A 21177-nucleotide genomic window follows, 5' to 3' on the forward strand; every position below is an offset into this window, starting at 1 on the left:
GAATAGCCTGAGAGTACAGTCCCACATCACACAGAGGCTACTTGCCTGTAATAGGACTCCCTGCCAGTCTCTCACACAAGTCAGAAGGCAGACTGTCTAAAACTTTTCAACCAGTTACCCCTACAAGCACTCATCATAACAATGGGGAGAGCCTAGACAGATTTTTTTTTTTTATCCAAGGACCCTCCAGACAAGCTCTGCATCATGCTGTGTATATTTACCAGCTTGCCTACCCTCTAATTGCACTTTTATCAGCCAGCCCAGTGTTTCCCATGGCCTTACAAAAACAAACCTAAATAAACCAGGCACCTGACTGGCCCTAAATCACTGACTGATAGGTGGCCTGGGGGGAAATCTCCCCTCTTCCCCCCTGGGGGATTTATAAAACTCCAACATTCCGTGGCGCTGTACAAAAGTAAGAAACAAACATGGGGTAGTACATAATACCACGGACAATGGTGTTCACCAACATACAGAACTGGTACAAAATGCATTTGACAGAATTGGTCATTACAGTGTCAAAAGATGATGAATAAAATATAACAAATTCCAAGCCACAAAAAGGTGAGAGAGCCCTACCTTTGAATAACCAGATAATTGTAGATAAACATCCACTGCTACTGCAAATTTTCACTATGCCCACAGACAAGAAAACTGAAAATACATTTCCGACGATTGCAAACAGGTAAATACTAAATTTTCGCATGATTCTTACCCGCTTCGATCCATAAAGCTTCCTCTCATCTTGTTGCGATCAGAGTACGTTACTTTAATGTAACTATACACAAATGGAATAGTGTTGCAGAAGACTGATGGTCTTGATCACGCTTTCTGTTTAGTAAAACGAAGTTACAGGAGAGGTGGCCAAAAACATACAAACGTTCTCTGAAGAATAAGTACAAAATGGCCACCGTTGTCTCCCTTCTTCCTCTTCATCAACTGTCTTTAATGGCGTACTGTTTACGTAACGTAAATATGGTTCTGCTGCATGCATGAAGTTCCAAATAGCTTCGCAAGTAAACCACTGAATGGAAGACTGCCCCTAAGTGACGTTTATAGATAATACTACAATACAGCTGGGCGTTCTTAGTCCTTGTCAGGAGCACGCAGGCGTGGACTGGCCAGGGGGGAAGAGGGGAGATTTTCCCCCAGGCCACCTTTCATTCAGTGATTTAGGATTGGTTGATGCCTGATGTATTCAGGTTTGTTGTTGTAATGCTGGCTCATACAAGTGCAATTATAGGGCAGGCAAGCTGGAAAATATACACAGCATGATGCAGAGCTTGCCTGGAGAGTCCATGGGAAAAAAATCTGTCTGGTCTCTCCCCATTGTTATAATGACTGCATGCATGTATGGGTAAGGTGTTAAAGCGGACCCAAACCAAAAATATTTAGTTGCACCACTCTGACACATACAAAGATAAATAAACACTCCTTCAAACCTATGATCATTTCAGTGCATGCTTTTCACCTTTCTCTTTTCATAACTAGGGTTATACTGGAGGCAGCCATTAGCAATTCCTCCATTGCCAGACACCATCTACTCCACTAGTTTGCTGGAAAAATCCCGGAAATTTGAAAGGAAGGGAGGGGTTCCTCCAATAAATGTAAAATATTTTATATTTGTCATCATGCAGCTGAAAAAAGGCTGCTATTTATTATTATAATTTAGAAAATAAATTTTATTTCTGAAATCTTGTATTTTTAATTTGGGTCCACTTTAAACAGATTGAAAAGTTTTAGACAGTCCCTAGACTCCAGGAGGGCTGCTTTCTACATTGTGTGAGAGACTGGCAGGGACAGGAGTTCTATTACAGGCAAGTAGCCTCTGTGTGAGGTGGGACTGCACTCTCAGGCTAGTCTCCATTTCTCTCCACTCCTCCTCTCTCACATTCCCAGCTAGTGCACCCCAAAATCGCAATAGCAAACGCTACCAATTTGCAAGTGAAATTTTGTGAAGAAAATTTCACAGTGATTTTTGAATGAATTACTCCAAAAAATGTTATGCAATCACAACGCTGCTATGGGAACACCTTCATAGTGTAACATTAGCCAATCGCTTTTCAAATCGCTGTCAATTTGTAAAGCGCTCAGAAGCACTCTTGGTGTGCACAGCCCTCCCTCATTCACCTTTGTTTCCCTCTTTCCCTAGTGCTGGGTGTCTGTGTCTTCTTGTGATACAGGAAAGCTAAATGAAAGTGCAATCCTGGTAAGACAAATATCTTCTTCCCTCTCAGCTTTTCTCTCCTCTCCATTTCTCCCCTTCTCTGCATAAGGGCTCAGACACACTATAAGAAGAGATGGCCCGAACCTCCGATTTTCGGTTCGTGAACCTTCGCCAAACGTTTGATTCGCGTGAACTTTCGCGAACCGCAATAGACTTCAATAGGGAGGTGAACTTTGAAAACTAGAAATACTTATACTGGCCACAAAAGTGATGGAAAAGATGTTTCAAGGGGTCTAACACCTGGAGGGGGGCATGACGGAGTGGGATAGACGCCAAAAGTCCCGGGGAAAAATCTGGATTTGACGCAAAGCAGCGTTTTAAGGGCCGAAATCACATTGAATGGTAAATTGCAGGCCTAAAGTGCTTTAAAACATCTTGCGTGTGTATACATCAATCAGGGAGTGTAATTTGAGTACTGCTTCACACTGAAACACCAAACTCGCTGTGTAACGCACCGCAAACAGCTGTTTGTGTTGTGACGGTCGTGCAGGACTGGTGCGCACCATGGCGAGATTGCTCTTCCTCAATGATATCAGGTAATGTCTGACTACCTTATCAACTTTCGATGGTTCTTTCTCTACCATTGTTAATGCTTACATCTATTTTTTTAAATATTTGTTCTGCTTGCTGTTCAGTACCTGCAATGAGAATCTGTTATGGAGGGCAAGTCTGCCATTGTGAGTGACCACGGGTAATGGCCGAGGAATCAGGGTTCGATTCCGGTCTGGAAGTGGGAGCCTGAGAAGTGGCTACCACCACCGCACATCCAAGTAAGGACCCATTTGCTGTATAAGTAATGTACCTGCCCTGACCGTGCTTTGCAGACCAGGCATCTATGGTCAGATGGACCCTTGACCCAGCGCTGTGTGCCAGAGATGACACCACTTACCTTTAACGAGAATCTGTTATGGAGGGCAAGTCTGCCATTCATTCAACTGTGTGAAACTTTCAATGGTACTTTCTCAGTAGCATGGTGACCACGGTTAATGGCTGGGGAATCCTGGTTCGATTCCAGTCTGGAGTGAGAGCCTAAGAAACGTCTACCACCACCACACATCCGAGGAAGGCAGCAGGCACGCTATGGGCAAAGGAGCAGGAACAGCTACCACACACCCAAGGAAGGCAGCAGGTAGTGACCAAAAATAACAATACAGGAGGACTTTCGAGGGCCTGCTGTATTTGAGATGAATCAACTTTAAATCCTTTAATGAGAATCTGTTATGGAGGGCAAGTCTGCCATCCATTCAAGTGAAAGGTATGCACTGACTGCCAGGTATAATGCAATGTGCAGTCAAAGATGCAGTGAAAGGTATGCAGACTGCAAACAGCTGTTTGTGTAGTGACGGCTGTGCTGGACTGGTGCACACCATGACGAGAGTGCAGGTGATGGCGGCTTTCAAGCCCATATAGTCGGGCTGAGGTAGCTGAATGACAGAACAGTGACTATCCAGCTGATCAAATTTGGTCTGTCCACAATGAAGCAACGATCTTATTATCTTTGGTGTGCCACCGCCGAGACACTCATATAGCCGGCGGTCATTGCTTCATTGTGATACACAAGCCCCTTCACCGTGGCAAGGTAATGATCACGAAGGGGAATGGACACATGTACATGCCTTTTGTTTTGTTGTTGCAGCTGAAGTGCAGCCAGAAAAATTAGGCAGGCATGTACACGCACCAGAAAAAATTTTTATAGCGGCCGCTGCTAGCAGCGGCCTTAAAAATTCAGGAATCCGCCTGGAGTCCAGGACCCTGTTGGTGGTGGCGGAGAAGGCAGTCAAGCAGGCTGCGGGCAGAGGTGATGTGTGGGGAGCAACTTAGTCTTGGGGCAGGCAGCCAGTGACACGGCGTGCAGGCAGAGATGCTGTGTGTGGGGACTGACTTAGTCTTTGGGCGGTCAGAAGCCCTCCGGGATCCATGCCTCATTTATTTTAATAAAGGTGAGGTACTGAACACTTTTGTGACTTAGGCGACTTCTCTTCTCAGTGACAATGCCTCCAGCTGCGCTGAAGGTCGTTTCTGACAGGACGCTTGAGGCAGGGCAAGACAGAAGTTGGATGGCAAATTGGGACAGGTCTGGCCAAAGGTCAAGCCTGCACACCCAGTAGTCCAAGGGTTCATCGCTGCTCACAGTGTCTACATCCACACTTAAAGCGGAACTGTAGATTCCTAATAAACACAGTGTTTCACTTACCTGGGGCTTCCCCAAGCCCCCAGCAGCTGTTCTGTCCCGCACCGCTCCTCAACGAGTCTCCGTTCCCCCGCCGTCGCTTGGTTCCGCACCTCGACTTGTAAGTCGATGCCAGCGCAGCTCTGGCCAAGCGTATGCCTTTCTTTGCGTTCCCCTCTGCAATAGCGGGGAACGCAAAGAAAGGATTACGCGTGGCCAGAGCCGCGCAGGCGCAGTGGCCCGGTGGCGAAACCGAAACTAGCTGGCGGCGGGCGAACGGAGGCTTGTTGAGGAGCGGTGTGGGACAAGACGGCTGCTGGGGGCTTAGGGAAGCCCCAGGTAAGTGAAACAATGTGTTTATTAGGAATCTACAGTTCCGCTTTAAGGCCAGGTAGTCGGCTACCTGCCGTTCCAGGCGTTGGTGGAGGGTGGATTCGGAAGCGCTGACGCGAGGCGTTGGACTAAAGAATGTCCGCATGTCCGACATCACCATGAGATCGCTGGAGCGTCCTGTCCTTGCCTGCGTGGGCATGGGAGGAGGATTACTGGCAGTGGTACCTTTATTGCGTTGTGCTGTGACATCACCCTTAAACGCATTTTAAAGCATAGTTGCCAGCTTGTTCTGCATGTGCAGCATCCTTTCTGCCTTCAGGTGAGTTAGTAACATGTCCGCCAATTTGTGCCTATACCGAGGGTCTAGTACTGGCCACCCAGTACAGCTCATTCCCCTTGAGTTTTTATACGGGGGTCCCTCAACAGGCTGGACAGCATGAAAAACGCCATTCTGCACAAAGTTGAATCCAGACGTACTATCCATCTCCTCTTGCTCTTCCTTAGTGACGTCAGGTAAGTCCTCCTCCTCCTCCCCCCAGCCACGAACAATACCACGGGAACGTCGAGCAGCACAAGCCCCCTGCGACGCCTGCTGCGGTTGTTCTTCTGCCGCCGCCTCCTCCATCCGAGTCTGACTCCTCTTCCCCACACGACTCTTCCTCCTCCTCCCCCCTCTGTGCTGCCGCAGGTGTTGAGGAAACATCTGGTTCTGATGAAAATTGCTCCCACAACTGTTCCTTCCGTAACTGTTCCTCTTCACGCTCCTCCACAGCTTGATCCACCACTCTACGCATGGCACGCTCCAGGAAGTAAGTGTAATGATCTGCTCAGCTGTCTGCACGGGCAGACAGCTGTTTGTCCATTCTTTAGGTCTGAGGGCTGCAGGTCTTTGGAAAAGAGACCTGTCTTCACTTTGCAAGTTTCAGAGTTGCTCCGCTGGTGAGGAATTTGCATACACTTGTCATGCAAATTGCTTAGCTGTTTCCTCTGATGGCTTGCAGTATAAAAACCATTTCTTCCCAGAATTCCTTGCTGGTCATGATGGTTTGTTCCTGCTAACTTGCCTGGAGTCTCAGCCCTCTGCTCATTGTTGGTTATTATTGCTAGCTTAGAGTAGATACTGTGAGAAAACGCGGAAAAGCCGCCGCAAGTACTCAGAGTAAGGCGGCTGATTCCGCGTTTAACATGGCAGCTTGCGCGCAGAGACCTACATTCACTGGCTTGACGGAGCGCGGAGAAACCGCCGCATGCCCAGAGAACAGGGCGGCGGATTCCGCGTCCGACGCGGTGTTTTGCACGCATAAGCCTACTTCTGTCAGTACTGCTGAACGCGGAAATAACGCCGCACGCTCGGACAGCGGTGCGGCGGATTCCGCATCCAAAACAGCAGAGGCATTACAACACATGTCTGATGTGGCTGGGACTGATAGTCCACGCAGGTTCAGAAGGACGCGTGCGCGCGCGGAGAGGCAGAGCATTTATGACAGCCAGAAGGGTGTCAGCTGACCAGGCCGGTCAGCTGACAATTCTTTCAGTTTTCATTGGTCCAGCACTTAGGGGAGGCGCAAGGGAGCGCTGGTGTATATATACTGGGTGCTGGTCATTCCTCTGGTGTCTGGCGTTGCGATCACTACATGGTAGCACTCAGACCTTGTCAGTATCTGTGTTACATTAGACCAGTTTCCAAGGTGTTGATGACCAAGGAGCTCACACCTTAGTCTAGGAATTGTTGATTATTTGTTATGACCTTCTGCTTTTCTGACCATTCTTCTGATCTCTGATTAGGTACTTCCGCTATATCTGATACTCTGTTGCCAAACTCTGCTTGTCTTAGGATTCCGCACCTGTCTCCTGTCTCTGTACTTTATCTGTCTGTGTGTTAACAACCTGGCCTGTCCGACCTCGAGAACTATCTTCCCTGCTGGGAGATAGTTCCCTGTCCAGTCAGTGACACTCCCATTGGTGTCACTCACTCTCCGATCCTTCCCACTCTCCGCCTGGCTCCGCCCCTTGGGGAGCATCAGACCAGTGGAAGGAACCTGTTCTCTAAGCAGTATCTCGTACTGCCTAGCACACTCTACGTGGGTGCTCTCCTCAAAGTATACGGTTGCACCAAACACTCATATTACTCATGATTATATCTGATTATCGGTGATACTGCAGATCATCAATAATCGGGTATATATCTGCATTCTCGGTGATACTGCAGATCACCGGTAATCAGATCCTCTCTGTGTTACACCGATCGTTACAGATACCCTTTGGGAGTGCTTCTTGCATTCCTGTTTAGTGCAGTCAGGATTGTTTATATTTGTACTGCCTATTCTGTCGTGTCTTGTTCTTGCGATTGCGCTGTTGCCAGCCGTTGGCGATAGCGAATCGTGCGGAGGAGCAGTGGATCCAATCTGACTTGCTCCTTCTGTCTGTCTCGTCTGATACGAACGCTTGCTGTAGGCTCGGTGAGGTAACCGTCTAGCAAGCGTTCGCGTTCTCTATTTCGTGTTTGTGTTACATTGGTTAGTTAGGGTGGCACGCTTATCACTGGGCGCCTAACGCGCGGTGATCGTGTCTTAAACACGTTCGCTGTTGCGAATGAGTGCGGTGTTTGCGTTTAGCTAGCGTTTGTTATTTTCCTTGATGTTCTGATCGTTATTATTTGCTATGTCTTTCTTGCTACACTTGTGCTCTGTCTAATTCGGTCTTGTGTCACTTTTGGCAATCGCCACTCTTGCGATTGCATTCCCACTCCGGTTCCGTTGTTGTGTGTTCACCGTCGCTGGGTGGCGACTAGATTGGTGGACACACATACTTTCTGTCTCTGTGCTCTCTCTCTTTAAGGGCTATCTTGCCCTGCATTGCTTCAACTCGTACAATTCCCATCTGGCATCTGTGGCCGTGCAGAGGCTGTGTTCATCTGCACTCCACAGCTCCATCTGCCGTTGGGAATTGCCCTCTACAGGTGCATTGCACCCAAGCTAGGTTCCGTCAAATTACACGCTTGTGGAGGATTTCCGCAGTGTCGGCGCGCATCCTGTGCGCTGACCACGGAAATAATTCCCCAATCGTTACAGTAAGCGTACGGGATCAAGTCGCTGATGGTGCATTCACTGCGACTCACCAGGTTCGTCACCTCCTCAAACGGCTGCATGAGCCTGCATGCATTTTGCATCAGTGTCCAGTTGTTGGGCCAGAACATCCCCATCTCCCCAGATTGTGTCCTTTTACTGTAATTGTACAGGTACTGCGTGACGGCTTTCTCCTGTGCTAGCAGGTAAGATAAAGATAAAGATAATGGCAGTATTTGTATAGCGCCTTTCTCCTGTCGGACTCAAAGCGCTTGCGAGGCAGCCACTAGAGCGCACTCAGTAGGCAGTAGCAGTGTTAGGGAGTCTTGCCCAATGAACTCCTTACTGAATTACTGGCTTACTGAACAGGCAGAGCCGAGATTCGAACCCAGGTCTCCCATGTCAGAGGCAGAGCCTCTAACCAGTACACCATCCAGCCACTATGAGAGAACATGAGAGAACATGACCAGGGTCGAATTCCAGCGAGTCGGGCTATCACATATCAAGCGTCTCACTGGCAAGTTGTTTCTCCGCTGAATGTTTGCAAAGCGTGCCATGGCCGTGTAAGACCACCTGAAATTCCCACACAACTTCCTGACCTGCTTCAGGACGTCCTCTAAGCCTGGGTACTTTGACACAAATCTTTGAATGACTAGATTTAGCACATGTGCCATGCAGGGTACATGTATCAGCTTTCCCTAATTCAAAGCGGAAAGGAGATTGCTGCCGTTGTCACACACCACGTTACCGATCTCCAGCTGGTGCGAGGTCAGCCACTGATCCACCTGTTTGTTAAGAGCAGCCAGAAGAGCTGCTCCAGAATGACTCTCCGCATTGAGGCAAGACATGTCTAAGATGGCGTGACTCTGAGGTACCTGGCATGCAGCATAGGCCCTGGGGAGATGGGGCTGTGTAGCTGGAGAGGAGATCGCAGCACCAGTGGAGTTGAACTGCCACTCAGCCAAGGAGGAGGAGGGTGATGACAGCGAATAGGATGTATCAGGAGGAGAGGAGGTGGCAGGAGGCCTTGCCTGCAAGCTGTGGAGGTGTCACAGGTTGGTCCACCACACAGCCATGTACTCCGTGCTTGCCATCGGTCACCAGGTTGACCCAATGGGCTGTGTAAGTAATGTACCTGACCTGACCGTGCTTGGCAGACCAGGCATCCGTGGTCAGGTGGACCCTTGACCCAACGCTGTGTGCCAGAGATGACACCACTTGCCTCTCAACTTCACGGTACAGTTTGGGTATCGCCTTTTTAGAGAAATAATTGCGGCCTGGCATCTTCCACTGCGGTGTCCCAATGGCCACAAATTTACGGAAGGCCTCAGAGTCCACCAGCTGGTATGGTAACAGCTGGCGAGCTAACAGTTCCACCAAGCCAGCTGTCAGACGCCGGGCAAAGGGGGTGACTGGCAAAAATTGGCTTCTTCCGCTCAAAGATTTCCTTCCTGGCTGCTGTGAGCAGAGGAGCAGGAACCGCTCAAGGGCAGAGGCGTAGTGGAGGAGGGTGGCTGTGAAGGTGCAAGGGAGTAAGCGGCTGAAGATGCTGCACCTGAAGGAGGAAGAGGAGAAGGAGGGTGGCTTTGCTTTTGTGTGCTGCTTTTGCCCAGGTGCTCTTCCCATTGCAGTTTGTGCCTTTTCTGCAGGTGCCTTCGTAAGTTAGTTGTCCTTTCGTGGGTGTTGGCCTTTCCACGGCTCAATTTTTGGAGGCAGAGAGAACAGATGGCATTGCTCTGATCTACGGACGACACACACGAAAATTTCCAAACCGCTGAGCCTCCCTGGGGTGATCGCACTATGGTGGCATCAGCAGCTGATGTTGAAGGGCATGTTGGCTGGCGCCGGACACTGCCACCAACTGTTTGACGACGAGCTCCCCTGCTTCTTTCAGCAACTCGTCTCCTCCTACTCCTCTCTGGCTCCCTTTCTGAACTGTCCTCTTGGTCATCTTGTCTCTTAGGATCCCACGTGGTATCCATATCATCGTCATCATCATAATCATCCTGTCCAGCTTTGCTTGCCTCAGACACCTCCAAAACTGCACCAACAGCAGGTACTTCATCCTCCTCCTCCTCACACGTTATGTCCATAGTGTCGTCGCCTAACTCAGACATGAGGTGGTGTAACTTGCTTAGCGCCTTCATCTGGTTGTAACAATGATGGCTGTGAATCAGTTAATTCCCCACCAATTAACTCCTGCGAAGTGTTAAATGCAGCGGCTGAGGTGCTTGTAGTAGCGCTGGTGGCTGCAGAAGATGAGGTGTTCTGTGTTAAATAGTCAACCACGTCCTGACAATCTTGGGAGTTGATGGGACGTGCCTTCTTCTGAGCAATGTACTTTGGGCCAGGGCCGCACGAAATCACATCAACACGACCTCGCACCGACCTGCCGGGTGGCCTTTCTCTGGGTCTGCCTCTACCTCTGCCTCCACCTGTTTTGTCCATATCGGGGGGGGGGGGGGGGGATGAAGTGAAAGGTATGCACTGACTTGACTAATACAATGTGCAGTCACACAGGTGCAGTTAACAGGTATGCACGGAGTGGTATATCACACTGCGTGCACTCACGTAGGTAGGTGGGTGCACTGTGAACAACAGGTAGGGATATACAGTGATGGGTATTACAATGTGCACCTGTAAGTCACACACAGACAGGTACCGGACAGGCACAGTGACACTGCGTGCGCTCACGTAGGTAGGTGGGTGCATTGAAGTGAACAACAGCAGGTAGGTATATGCAGTGGGTATTACAATGTGCATCTGTCACACACAGACAGGTACCGGACAGGCACAGTAACACTGCGTGCGCTTAGGTGGGTGGGTGCACAGTGAACAACAAGTAGGTATATGCAGTGGGTATTACAATGTGCACCTGTCACACATAGACAGGTACTCGACAGGCACAGTGACACTGCGTGTGCTCACTTAGGTGGGTGGGTGAACAGTGAACAACAGGTAGGTATATGCAGTGGGTATTACAATGTGCACCTGTCACACACAGACAGGTACCGGAGAGGCACAGTGACACTGTGTGCACTTACGTAGGTAGGTGGGTGCACTGTGAACAACAGGTAGGTATATGCAGTGGGTATTACAATGTGCATCTGTCACACACAGACAGGTACCGGACAGGCACAGTGACACTGCGTGCGCTTAGGTGGGTGGGTGAACAGTGAACAACAGGTAGGTATATGCAGTGGGTATTACAATGTGCACCTGTCACACACAGACAGGTACCGGACAGGCACAGTGACACTGTGTGCACTTACGTAGGTAGGTGGGTGCACTGTGAACAACAGGTAGGTATATGCAGTGAGTATTACAATGTGCACCTGTCACACATAGACAGGTACCGGACAGGCACAGTGACACTGTGTGCGCTCACGTAGGTGGGTGGGTGAACAGTGAACAACAGGTAGGTATATGCAGTGGGTATTACAATGTGCACCTGTCACACACAAACAGGTACCGGAGAGGCACAGTGACACTGTGTGCACTTACGTAGGTAGGTGGGTGCACTGTGAACAACAGGTAGGTATATGCAGTGATGGGTATTATAATGTGCACCTGTCACACACAGACAGGTACGGACAGGCACAGTGACCCTGCGTGCACTCAAGTAGGTAGTTGGGTGCACTGAAGTGAACAACAGGTAATTATATGCAGTGGGTATTATAATGTGCACCTGTCACACACAGACAGGTACCGGACAGGCACAGTGACACTGCGTGCGCTTAGGTGGGTGGGTGCACAGTGAACAACAAGTAGGTATATGCAGTGGGTATTACAATGTGCACCTGTCACACATAGACAGGTACCGGAGAGGCACAGTGACACTGTGTGCACTTATGTAGGTAGGTGGGTGCACTGTGAACAACAGGTAGGTATATGCAGTGGGTATTACAATGTGCACCTGTCACACATAGACAGGTACCGGACAGGCACAGTGACACTGTGTGCGCTCACGTAGGTGGGTGGGTGAACAGTGAACAACAGGTAGGTATGCAGTGGGTATTACAATGTGCATCTGTCACAAACAGACAGGTACCGGACAGGCACAGTGACACTATGTGCGCTCACGTAGGTGGGTGGGTGAACAGTGAACAACAGGTAGGTAGCAATTTAAAGGCCAGTTCCAGATTTCAGTTTGGATTCCAGATTTCCCCGATAATGGGTTCAGATATCCGGATCGACTCGGATTTCCGAACAGTTTGAATTCGGAATTTTCCAGATTTTTTTGCTATCCGGATCCGGAACAACCCGGATATCAAAAAGAGGTATCCGAACACCACTGCTCAGAAAGCTCTCATGGCCAGGGGTGCTCATCATGATCACAGGCTTGGTATTCAGTTTTTCATGATCACGGGCTCGGTATTTGGATCCCGTGATTGATCACGATCACGGGTCCGAATTCGAGTGCACCCGTTATTGCACTCGAATTTCGTCCGTGATTACGAGTTCGGATGATGCCCAGTATCCAAGGGATGACGTCGTTGGGCCAGTCAGAGGGCCCCCAGCCGAGACTCTAGCAACCAATCACAGGAGGGGAGCCTGGCCCTCCCCTCCTCTATATAAGGTGCGGCCATGTTGAGGAACTCGTCCTTGCTTGTGACTCTGTGGTACTGAGAGCATCTCCAGTGCTATTGTTGGTCTGAGCAAGTTCTTTTCTACTGTTAAACCCAGCATTTTGCATCCTAATCACATTATTAACACATAAATTATATTGATTTATAGATAGATAGTGATTTGATTGTTATAGTTTTCAGTCATCTAGTGTATACTGTATACTGTGCTAGGCTAGCTGTTAGGTCTGTGTGCAGGCTAGGCCTGCTAGCCTAGGTAGCCTTAGCCTACTAGTGTGTAGGTAGGTTAGGGATTAGTTAGTTGTTGTGCAGTTTAGTTCATTTGTACTGTTAGTTGATTTAGTGTTATGCTGGATCCACACGGTGCGTTCGCGCACTCGATTTCCCGCTCGATTTGCGACGATTCCCGTTGATTCGTTTATTTCCAACATATCCGATTTGGATTTCGATGGATCGCTAGGTCGATTTGGCATACTTTGCATGCGAATCGACCTAACGATCCATCGAAATCCAAATCGGACATGTTGGAAATAAACGAATCGACGCGAATCGAGCGGGAAATCGAGTGCGCGAACGCACCGTGTGGATCCAGCATTAGACTATCAGCTGCAGTACTAGTAGTTAGCAGGCAGGCCAGCATCTGTTTGATTATTTCTGACTGCTGCGGCTGCCTGTATTGATTGTGTGTGACAGACAGTATTTTAGTGTCACTGTCTGTCACTCTTGTTAGTTATTTATCTACTGCTGTTAGTTTTATTTAGTACAGTACTACTAGTCTACTACTACAGCCAGGCAGCATCTGTTTCTGACTGCTGCCTGTATTGTAAGTGTGACAGACAGTCTTAGTGTCACTGTGTAATACTCACATGTCCTTGCTGTCTTGGAGTCCTGTTCTCTCTGTGCGCACACGCACCACCAGCTGTGGTTTGTTGACTGTGGCAGGGGGCGTGTGCACGTTTGTGCGTAGCGGCGCCGGACTTTGCGCATGCGTGAAGTTCGGCTGGCGCAGACGTGTAAGCTTCTACGCATGCGTGAGGCTGAGGGTACACAAACGTGCCTGAGTGTACGCATGCGCGAAAGGCTTGGCGCCAAATTAAGTATATAAGGCCTCCCCCAGCCATAGCTCAGTGCTGTTCGTTCTGACAGCTAGTGGGTTCGCCCAATCCTTCTGGTGCCTCTGGCCAATCCTGCCTCTCACACGTCTGCCTAATATTGACCCGGTATGCATGACTATTCTTTATCTTCTGCTCCTCGTTCTGACTCGGCCTGTTCACTGGATTCCTCATCTGTCTGCTGCCTGCCCTGATACCTGGACTGTACTTTGGACTATTCTCTTGATTGCTGCCTGCCTTGATCCCGGATTGTACTTTCGTCTAAGCCTGCCTGCCACCAACCTCGGATTGTACCTCGACTACCCTGCCTGCCACCTGCCTCTGATCTCGGATTGAACCTCGACTATTCTAACCACCACCAGCCTTCTCCACACTGTAGTATCCATTCTCTCGACCACTACTAAGGCGACCCCAGTTTGCGACCTGGTGGGCACTAGGCAGCTAAGTCCAGGGCAATCCCCTCGGGTCGTTTTTGGTGAACACACGTGGTCACTTGGACTCCACATCTAGGCAAAACCTTGTTCGCTAATGGAAGGGTCAACGCCAGGCCCGGCCCTAGACTTTTTGCCGCCTGAGGCAAACTTTAAAGAAATCGCCCCCCCCCCCCCCCCCAAGCCGTGGGTGTAAGGGGCCGCCGAGCTGGAGGGGATAGCGGGCAGGAAGGGGTTATTGGGCCTAGCGGCGGGGAGGGGGGGTCGGACTTTCCCCCCCTCCCTTGCCTGGGTCCCCCGTCCTCCGCTCCCCTCCAGCTTTAAAAAGTGCTGCAGCTATTGTAAGAGGCACGGGCGGGGATCACTCACCTTTTCCGCGTTCCAACGTGCGCTTCACTGACGTCACTTCCTGTAACGCCGTCCACTTACAATACAGTGGACGGCGTAGCAGGAAGTGACGTCAGTGGAGCGCACGCTGGAACGCGGAAGAGGTGAGTGATCCCCGCCCGTGCCTCTTACAATAGCGGCGGCACTATGTGGTGGACTGATTTTATTGGCAAGTGGATGGCCGAGCTGAGGGAAAGAAAAGAAAGAAAGAAAGCTCGGCCATCCACTTGCCAATAAAATCAGTCCACCACATAGTCATTCTCATCTACACCACTCATATGCACACATTTCATACATATTGGAAAATATAAAAAATAAAAATATCTTATCCTTATGACATCACTCATATGATTTTGAGAGTGACACATAAACTATTATATACATGTCCTGAGCATTATATATGTGCTAAACAGAGAGATATATACCACAAAACAATGCAGTCTTATTGTATAATCGTGTTTAATGCAAAGATTCCCATATAATTTAATTCATCTAATCACCATTCTTTTCTTACCACTAACTATGAGATATTTATCTAAATAATCCACTATTGCGCCAATGTATTTTAATATACATTTTGTTTTTCACCAATTAACTGTGAAAATCTGTCACTACGAGAACAGAAATCCAGTACACTAGCAATGAGACGCTAATGAGAAAGTCCCATCGCCATCTGGTGGCCAAATAATTTAATACATCAACTCCTGGTCCTATCTTTTCTATGATTCCAGCGTAGGACTGGCAAAATACATTGCCTTCCTATGCTATGCTCTTTTCCAATATGGCCCCGCCACTACTTCCTGTGATGACATCATCACGCACCCTCCCCCTTCCCTAATCTGCTGGGAGTGTGCAGACCTGCAGCTCCTTAAATCAGAAAATTGTATACTCACCTTCCGTAATTTTCCTTTCCTGGATCAAACGATGGCGGCATACACATGGGTTATGGCTCCGCCCCCTGAACCCGATAGGACAGACTACCTATAAAACCTTTTGACCCGCCCCCTCCAGCCATTCTTGGTGAAAATCAGTCCTCGAATGGACAAGAGGGAGGGATTCGTATGCCGCCATCGTTTGATCCAGGAAAGGAAAATTACGGAAGGTGAGTATACAATTTTCCGATTTCCTGGACCAAACATGGCGGCATACACATGGGATGTAACAAATCACACTTGAGGGAGGGAATGCTGCAAAAGTAACAAAATGTATTTACACAGATAATACAGCTCTTCCAAAATCCACAGAAGACAAGGCTGCTGGATCAACATGATAATGTCTTAAAAAGGTGTTAACAGAAGACCATCCTGCTGCTCTACATACAGATTCTACAGAAACTTTAGAAAAACAAGCCCAGGAAGCAGCCATGCCCCTGGTAGAATGAGCATTGATCTCTCTTGGAACAGGTAAGCCCTTAATACTGTAGCACTTCTGAATAGTCTTTACTAGCCATGAAGCAATGGTCCTGGCTGTAACTGGCATGCCTTTCCTAGGACCTCTGAAATTAACAAATAAATGATCAGATGATCTAACAGAACTCGTGGCTTCAAGATATGATCTGATTGACTGTCCCACATCTAGAGGATGATATTCCCCTTCCGAGAGGAATGTAGGCAGAGAAAGCTCTTGATTCAGATGAAATTCAGAAGCGACCTTTGGAATGAAGTGTAACACTGGCCTAACGACTACCCTATCTGGGAAAAACTCCAACAGGTTACTGGAGCAACCTAGTGCCTGCAGATCCGAGACTCTCTTTCCAGATGCCATGGCTGTTAGGAAGACAGTCCTGAGAACTAAATTCTCCAAGGAGATTGATTGAAGAGGGAAAAATGGAGGGGAAGATAGAACCTCCAAGACCATAGTGAGGTCCCACTTTGGGAAAAAGGGCTTTCTGGGCGGGCGTATTTTAAAAATCGCCTGTACAAACTGAATTACTAGAGGATGAGTGGCCCATCGATGATTTGTTAAGGCTGAAAGAGCCGAAACCTGCACCTTTATAGCCGCCACACTGAGGCCTTTGTCGACTCCTGACTGAAGAAAATTCAAGATATTCTGGATCTCTGGACACAGACTGTCAAAGCCGTTCTCCAAAGCATAGGATACAAACTTCTCCCAGATACGATAATAGGTGGAATTCGTGGAAGGCTTCCTTGCTTTTAATATTGTCTCTACCACCTGGGAGGAGCACCCGAAGTCTGTATACCTCTTCCTCTCAATTTCCAGGCCGCTAAATTCAGTCCGCTGATTCCGGGATGAAGAAGACTCCCCTGGGATAGCAGATCGTGATTCGGTGGCAACCTGATCGGATCCTCTAAACTCAGGAACATCGCCAACGCAAACCAAGGCCTCCTGGGCCAGAAGGGAAGGATAGCTATGATCGTGCATTGCTCCCCGCAAAGCCTCTGCAGAAACCTGGGAATCAGAGGAAACGGAGGAAAGGCATATCCCAGGGAGAAGTCCCACTTCTGAACCAGGCAATCCACTCCAGCTGCTGAGGGGTGATGAAACCGGGAAAATAACTTGTGCACCTTGTTGTTCTGAGGAGAGGCCCACAGATCTATCTGAGGATTCCCCCACTTCCTGGCAATCTTCTGGAAGATCTTCCTGTCCAGAGACCACTCGTGGGAGCTTGCAAAATCCCTGCTTAGGTGATCCGCTAATATATTCCTCTCTCCAGGCAGATAAGTTGCTGTGAGGTTTGACAGATTCTTCATTGCCCAACTCATTAGATGAGCAGTCTCCTGAAGGAGTGACCGACTTCTGGTGCCTCCTTGCCTCCTGATATATGCTACTGCAGTCACATTGTCTATCTTCAATAGTACCGATTTCCCATAAATCAGGTGTTGGAAGGCCTTCAAGGCCAAGAAGGCTGCTCTCAGTTCTAGAAGATTCGAGGGCACCCCTTCCTGTACAGTTCTCCATCTGTCTTGCACTTGGACCCCATTGCAATGGGCTCCCCAGCCTCTTATACTGGCATCCGTGGTAATGACTACCGGCACTTCTGGCTGAATCTGGTGACAAATCTGCTCCTTGGTCCACCATCTGAGGGAGCTCCTCACCTCGAGAGGAAGATAGAATCTCTGTATCAGACTTACTCTGTTCCATTGGTGCAAAAAGAAAGTCTGAAGCCCCCTGAGGAACCAGTGCGCCCACCTTACCATCGGAATGGATGATGATAGAGTTCCTAGGAGACTCAAACAATCTCTGGTGGTCAGAAAGGGAGCTTGTAGGGCCCTTTGTACCTTCGCTTGGATTGTCAATACCTTTTGATCTGGAAGGCAGACTTGATTCTGGACCGTCCTGCATCTGGCCCCTAAGAAGATCAGATCCTGGGAAGGAGAGAGCTGACTCTTCTTGGTATTCACTAACCAGCCCAGGCGTTGAAGCAGATTGAGCAGGATTCTCTGATGTTGCAACAGTTCCAGACGATCCTGATGAAGTAATAGGATATCGTCCAGGTAATGGAAAATCCTCAACCCCTGAAGCCTCAGGTATGCGACTACTGGCAGCAAAACCTTGGTGAAAGTTCTTGGGGCTGTAGAAAGGCCGAATGGCAGACATCGGAATTGATAGGCCCTGCCGTCTACTGAGAATCTGAGGAACTTCTGGAACTCTGTCTTTATGGGAATGTGGAGATAGGCGTCTGACAAATCCACCGTAGACATCCAGTCTCCCACGGTTACCATGGAAATGATGGACTGAAGGGATTCCATCTTGAAATGATTGACCTTTATGTGCCTGTTCACAAACTTCAGATCGAGAATCGGTCTCCAATCTCCTGATGACTTCCTTACCAAGAATAGAGGAGAAAAGATTCCTGACTGACACTCCTTCTTTGATAGTGGAACAATTGCTTCTTCCCTTAATAAGGTCTCGACAAAGTTCCTTAGGGCCTGAGATCTTTCCTTGTCTTGTGGTAGCTTTGTGGGCATGAACTTGAAATGTGGAGGCTTCATCTTGAATTTCCAAGAATGACCTGACTTCAGAGTATTTAGTACCCAGGGATCTCTGACTATCCCTACCCAAGACTTCCAGTAGAGGCCTAATCTGGCCCCCACCGGACAATCTCGAGTGAGCGCCCCATCAAAAGCGCTTCCTATTTGGTAGAGAGTCGGAAGAAGCCTTTGCCTTTACACCTTTAATGAAGGTGGACTGAGTTCCCCTCCAGTTTCTATTGAACTGTCCGCCTGGCCTGTAGCTTCTTGCCTGCTGAAATCTGCTATTAGTAGCTCTTCTTGAGGTTTGTTGCCTGAAGGGCCTCTGCTTCTTATCTTGCGGAATCAGGCCCGATTTACCTCCTGTCACCTTTGAAATGGCACTGTCCATATGAGCGCCAAACAAATGGGAACCATCAAAGGGAATCTTGCACCAGTTTGACTTTGATGCTTGATCAGCTGACCAGGGCTTTAACCATAGGGCTCTTCTGGCGGTGACACTGCACAACATGGATCTTGCTGCCAACCTAATGATGTCAATGGCCGCTTCTCCGATGAAGTCAACTGTTAACTTCAACTCATCCAGAGCCCTTATAATCTCCTCCTTGTCTGCACCTGCATTGATAGCCGATTCCACGTTATCTACCCACACACGAGTAGCCTTTGCCAGGGAGGTTAAAGCAACTGCTGGCCTGCAGACTGCACCAGCAGCTAAGAAAGCCTTCTTGACGTCAGTCAGTATCAACTTTCCTGTCTAAAGGCTCCTTAAAGGCTACAACATTCTCCATAGGCAGAGTCACATGTTTAGCCAATCTGGCAACTGAAGCGTCTACTACTGGTGCAGAGTCCAATAGTTTTGCATCTTCCTGTCTTAACGGGTAAAGCTTGGAAAGCTTATTGTTAAGAGATGGTTTCTGTTCCACCTTACTCCACTCCTTCAGCATTACATCTTTTATAACCTTCATAAAAGGAAACACCTTTGGCTGCTGATCTAAGTGAGGATAATATTTATCCGGTTCTTGCACAGCACCTTCCTCATCCTGCCATTCAATAGCCGCTTTAATAGCTGTTAGGAAAGCGGGAACTAAGGCAAAATTAAACCCCACTGGGGATAAGTCTTCCTGAGCAAGGTGATCTTCTGGAAGAGCCTGAGGAACCGCAGCTGCTACAGGCTGAGGAGGCGCCATGTTCTGGAAGGTCTCATGGACTGCTTGTTGGATAAATGCTAACACCTGTTGGTTGTCAGTATCCCTGTCCCTTCCAAGCTCAGAAAAACAGGCCTCGCAAACTCTTTTGTCAGGCATTGCCGGCCTAGAGCATGACCAGCACTGATTCTGAACAGGCCTCTGAAAAGGCTCAAAGGGGTCTGACTCTGGAGATATGTTCCACTCTCCCCTGCCTCTCCTAGGGGACCTGTCCTGATAACGTCCTCTACGTCTATCAGAAGAATAGTGATCTGGGGACCGCCTCCTCCTGTCTCTGGAACGTCTATGCGATCTTGATCTGGATCGGTAATCTCGTCTCCTGGAGGGCTCTCTATAATTCCTCCTACTTCTCCGGCTTCTACTCCGGGATCTACTTCTGCGATCTCTGGAGGATCTTCTCTTTACTGGAGACTTGTTACGGGAACGATGGCTCCTGTCTCTTGAACGTGATCGAGATTGCCGCCTCTTTTTTTTTTGTCACAAAATTTTTTTATTGTTTTCAATATAAAAGTAAACAGATCCATTTAAGCATATCTGAAAAATACAACTGCATTGAAGTGTGCACAACATAAGGTACATTCTATTCTGCAACCGCAGATCTTTGTCATAAAATTATCATAGGTGTCAGTGGCACAAGGCATCACTCACTAACACCTTAAGACAGTCGACAAATAGTTAGGCATCCAACAATATGACAGTGGCCGCCAATCAGCCTTGGCGGTCTGGTAGCACTCGACTAAGGGTACCCTATTTTGGGTAAACAGCCTGGGGGTTGTTTGGACTGGTAGCTTGGACTGAAAGGGATTAATCCCAGACTCTATTGGTCTCCTAGCTGCAGGGCTTCAGGAACTGTTGGGTAAATGGGACAGAACCATTTATAGAAAGAAGAGAGTAAGAGGAAGGAATTGGAGAGAAGGGGATTACGGAAGGGAGAACCGTTCGCCGCTCCGTCACCACCCCATCTGCCCTTTCCTTACAATATGGGAGCGGGGGTCAAACATTAGTGAGGGAGGCTGGGAGCCAATGTGAGTATTGGGAAAAGTATGGCTTCCATACCTTTTCAAATTGCCGGAGCGAATCATCTAGAATAGCTTTCATCTTCTCGAAACAGAGCGCGTGACTAAGTTTAGTTTTAAATGAGCTAAAGGGGAGCGCGGGGGTCCTCCAGGAGCCCGCTATCACTCTTTTTGCGGCGAGGCAAATATGCATTAGTAATTTATGTTGAAATCTTGTGAGATCAGGAGGCCTAATACCTAGGAGGGCTACCTCTGGTAGCTTCGGAACCTGCGCTCGGATGGTAGTGTAGATCACTTGGTAAACTCTGATCCAGAGCCTGCGAACTTTCGGGCAAGACCACCACACATGTGTAAAGGTGCCCCGCTGACCGCATCCTCTGAAGCATAGCCCTTTGTTAGTTGGGCAGAATTTCTCGAGACGATCTGGGGTCATATACCAGCGAAAGAGTACTTTATATTGGGTCTCTACAAGGGAGGAGCTTATAGAGAGGCTAGGAGTGGTTCTCCATACCTGCCGAAGGTCTTCTATATCGAAGGTATTGTTAAGATCTTTTTCCCATCTCAAGATATATTGAGGTTTAGGCAAATTGTAAGGTGATATAGCGTTTTTATATAGTTGTGAGATGAGGCCTGGGGAGCCCGGATTGGCAGCGCATATGTGTTCAAACCATGTTCTGGTAAGAAGCGATTTGCAAGATTTAATATGCTTATTT

At 48.6% G+C, this 21177-nt stretch overlaps 3 protein-coding genes across 7 annotated transcripts in view; 1 reads left to right on the top strand and 2 right to left on the bottom strand.

Annotated features, from left to right (window-relative positions):
* The window catches only part of LOC137531765 (probable ATP-dependent RNA helicase DDX17), a 111751-nt gene extending 110713 nt beyond the window's left edge, over positions 1 to 1038 (bottom strand). The window contains exon 1 of the mRNA XM_068251727.1: positions 716 to 1038. Within this exon, the coding sequence (XP_068107828.1) occupies positions 716 to 744 (29 nt within the window). The 5' untranslated portion in view covers positions 745 to 1038. The remainder of the gene's footprint in view (positions 1 to 715) is intronic.
* HSD17B7 (hydroxysteroid 17-beta dehydrogenase 7) overlaps positions 1 to 21177 on the bottom strand; it is a 1040537-nt gene that overhangs the window by 677863 nt on the left and 341497 nt on the right. The gene's annotated exons all lie outside the window — the stretch shown is intronic.
* LOC137532751 (probable ATP-dependent RNA helicase DDX17) overlaps positions 1 to 21177 on the top strand; it is a 603576-nt gene that overhangs the window by 183372 nt on the left and 399027 nt on the right. The window lies entirely within an intron of this gene.

This window comes from Hyperolius riggenbachi, chromosome 9 (genome assembly GCF_040937935.1).
Source record: "Hyperolius riggenbachi isolate aHypRig1 chromosome 9, aHypRig1.pri, whole genome shotgun sequence".
In the NCBI taxonomy this organism is placed as follows: Eukaryota; Metazoa; Chordata; class Amphibia; order Anura; family Hyperoliidae; genus Hyperolius; species Hyperolius riggenbachi.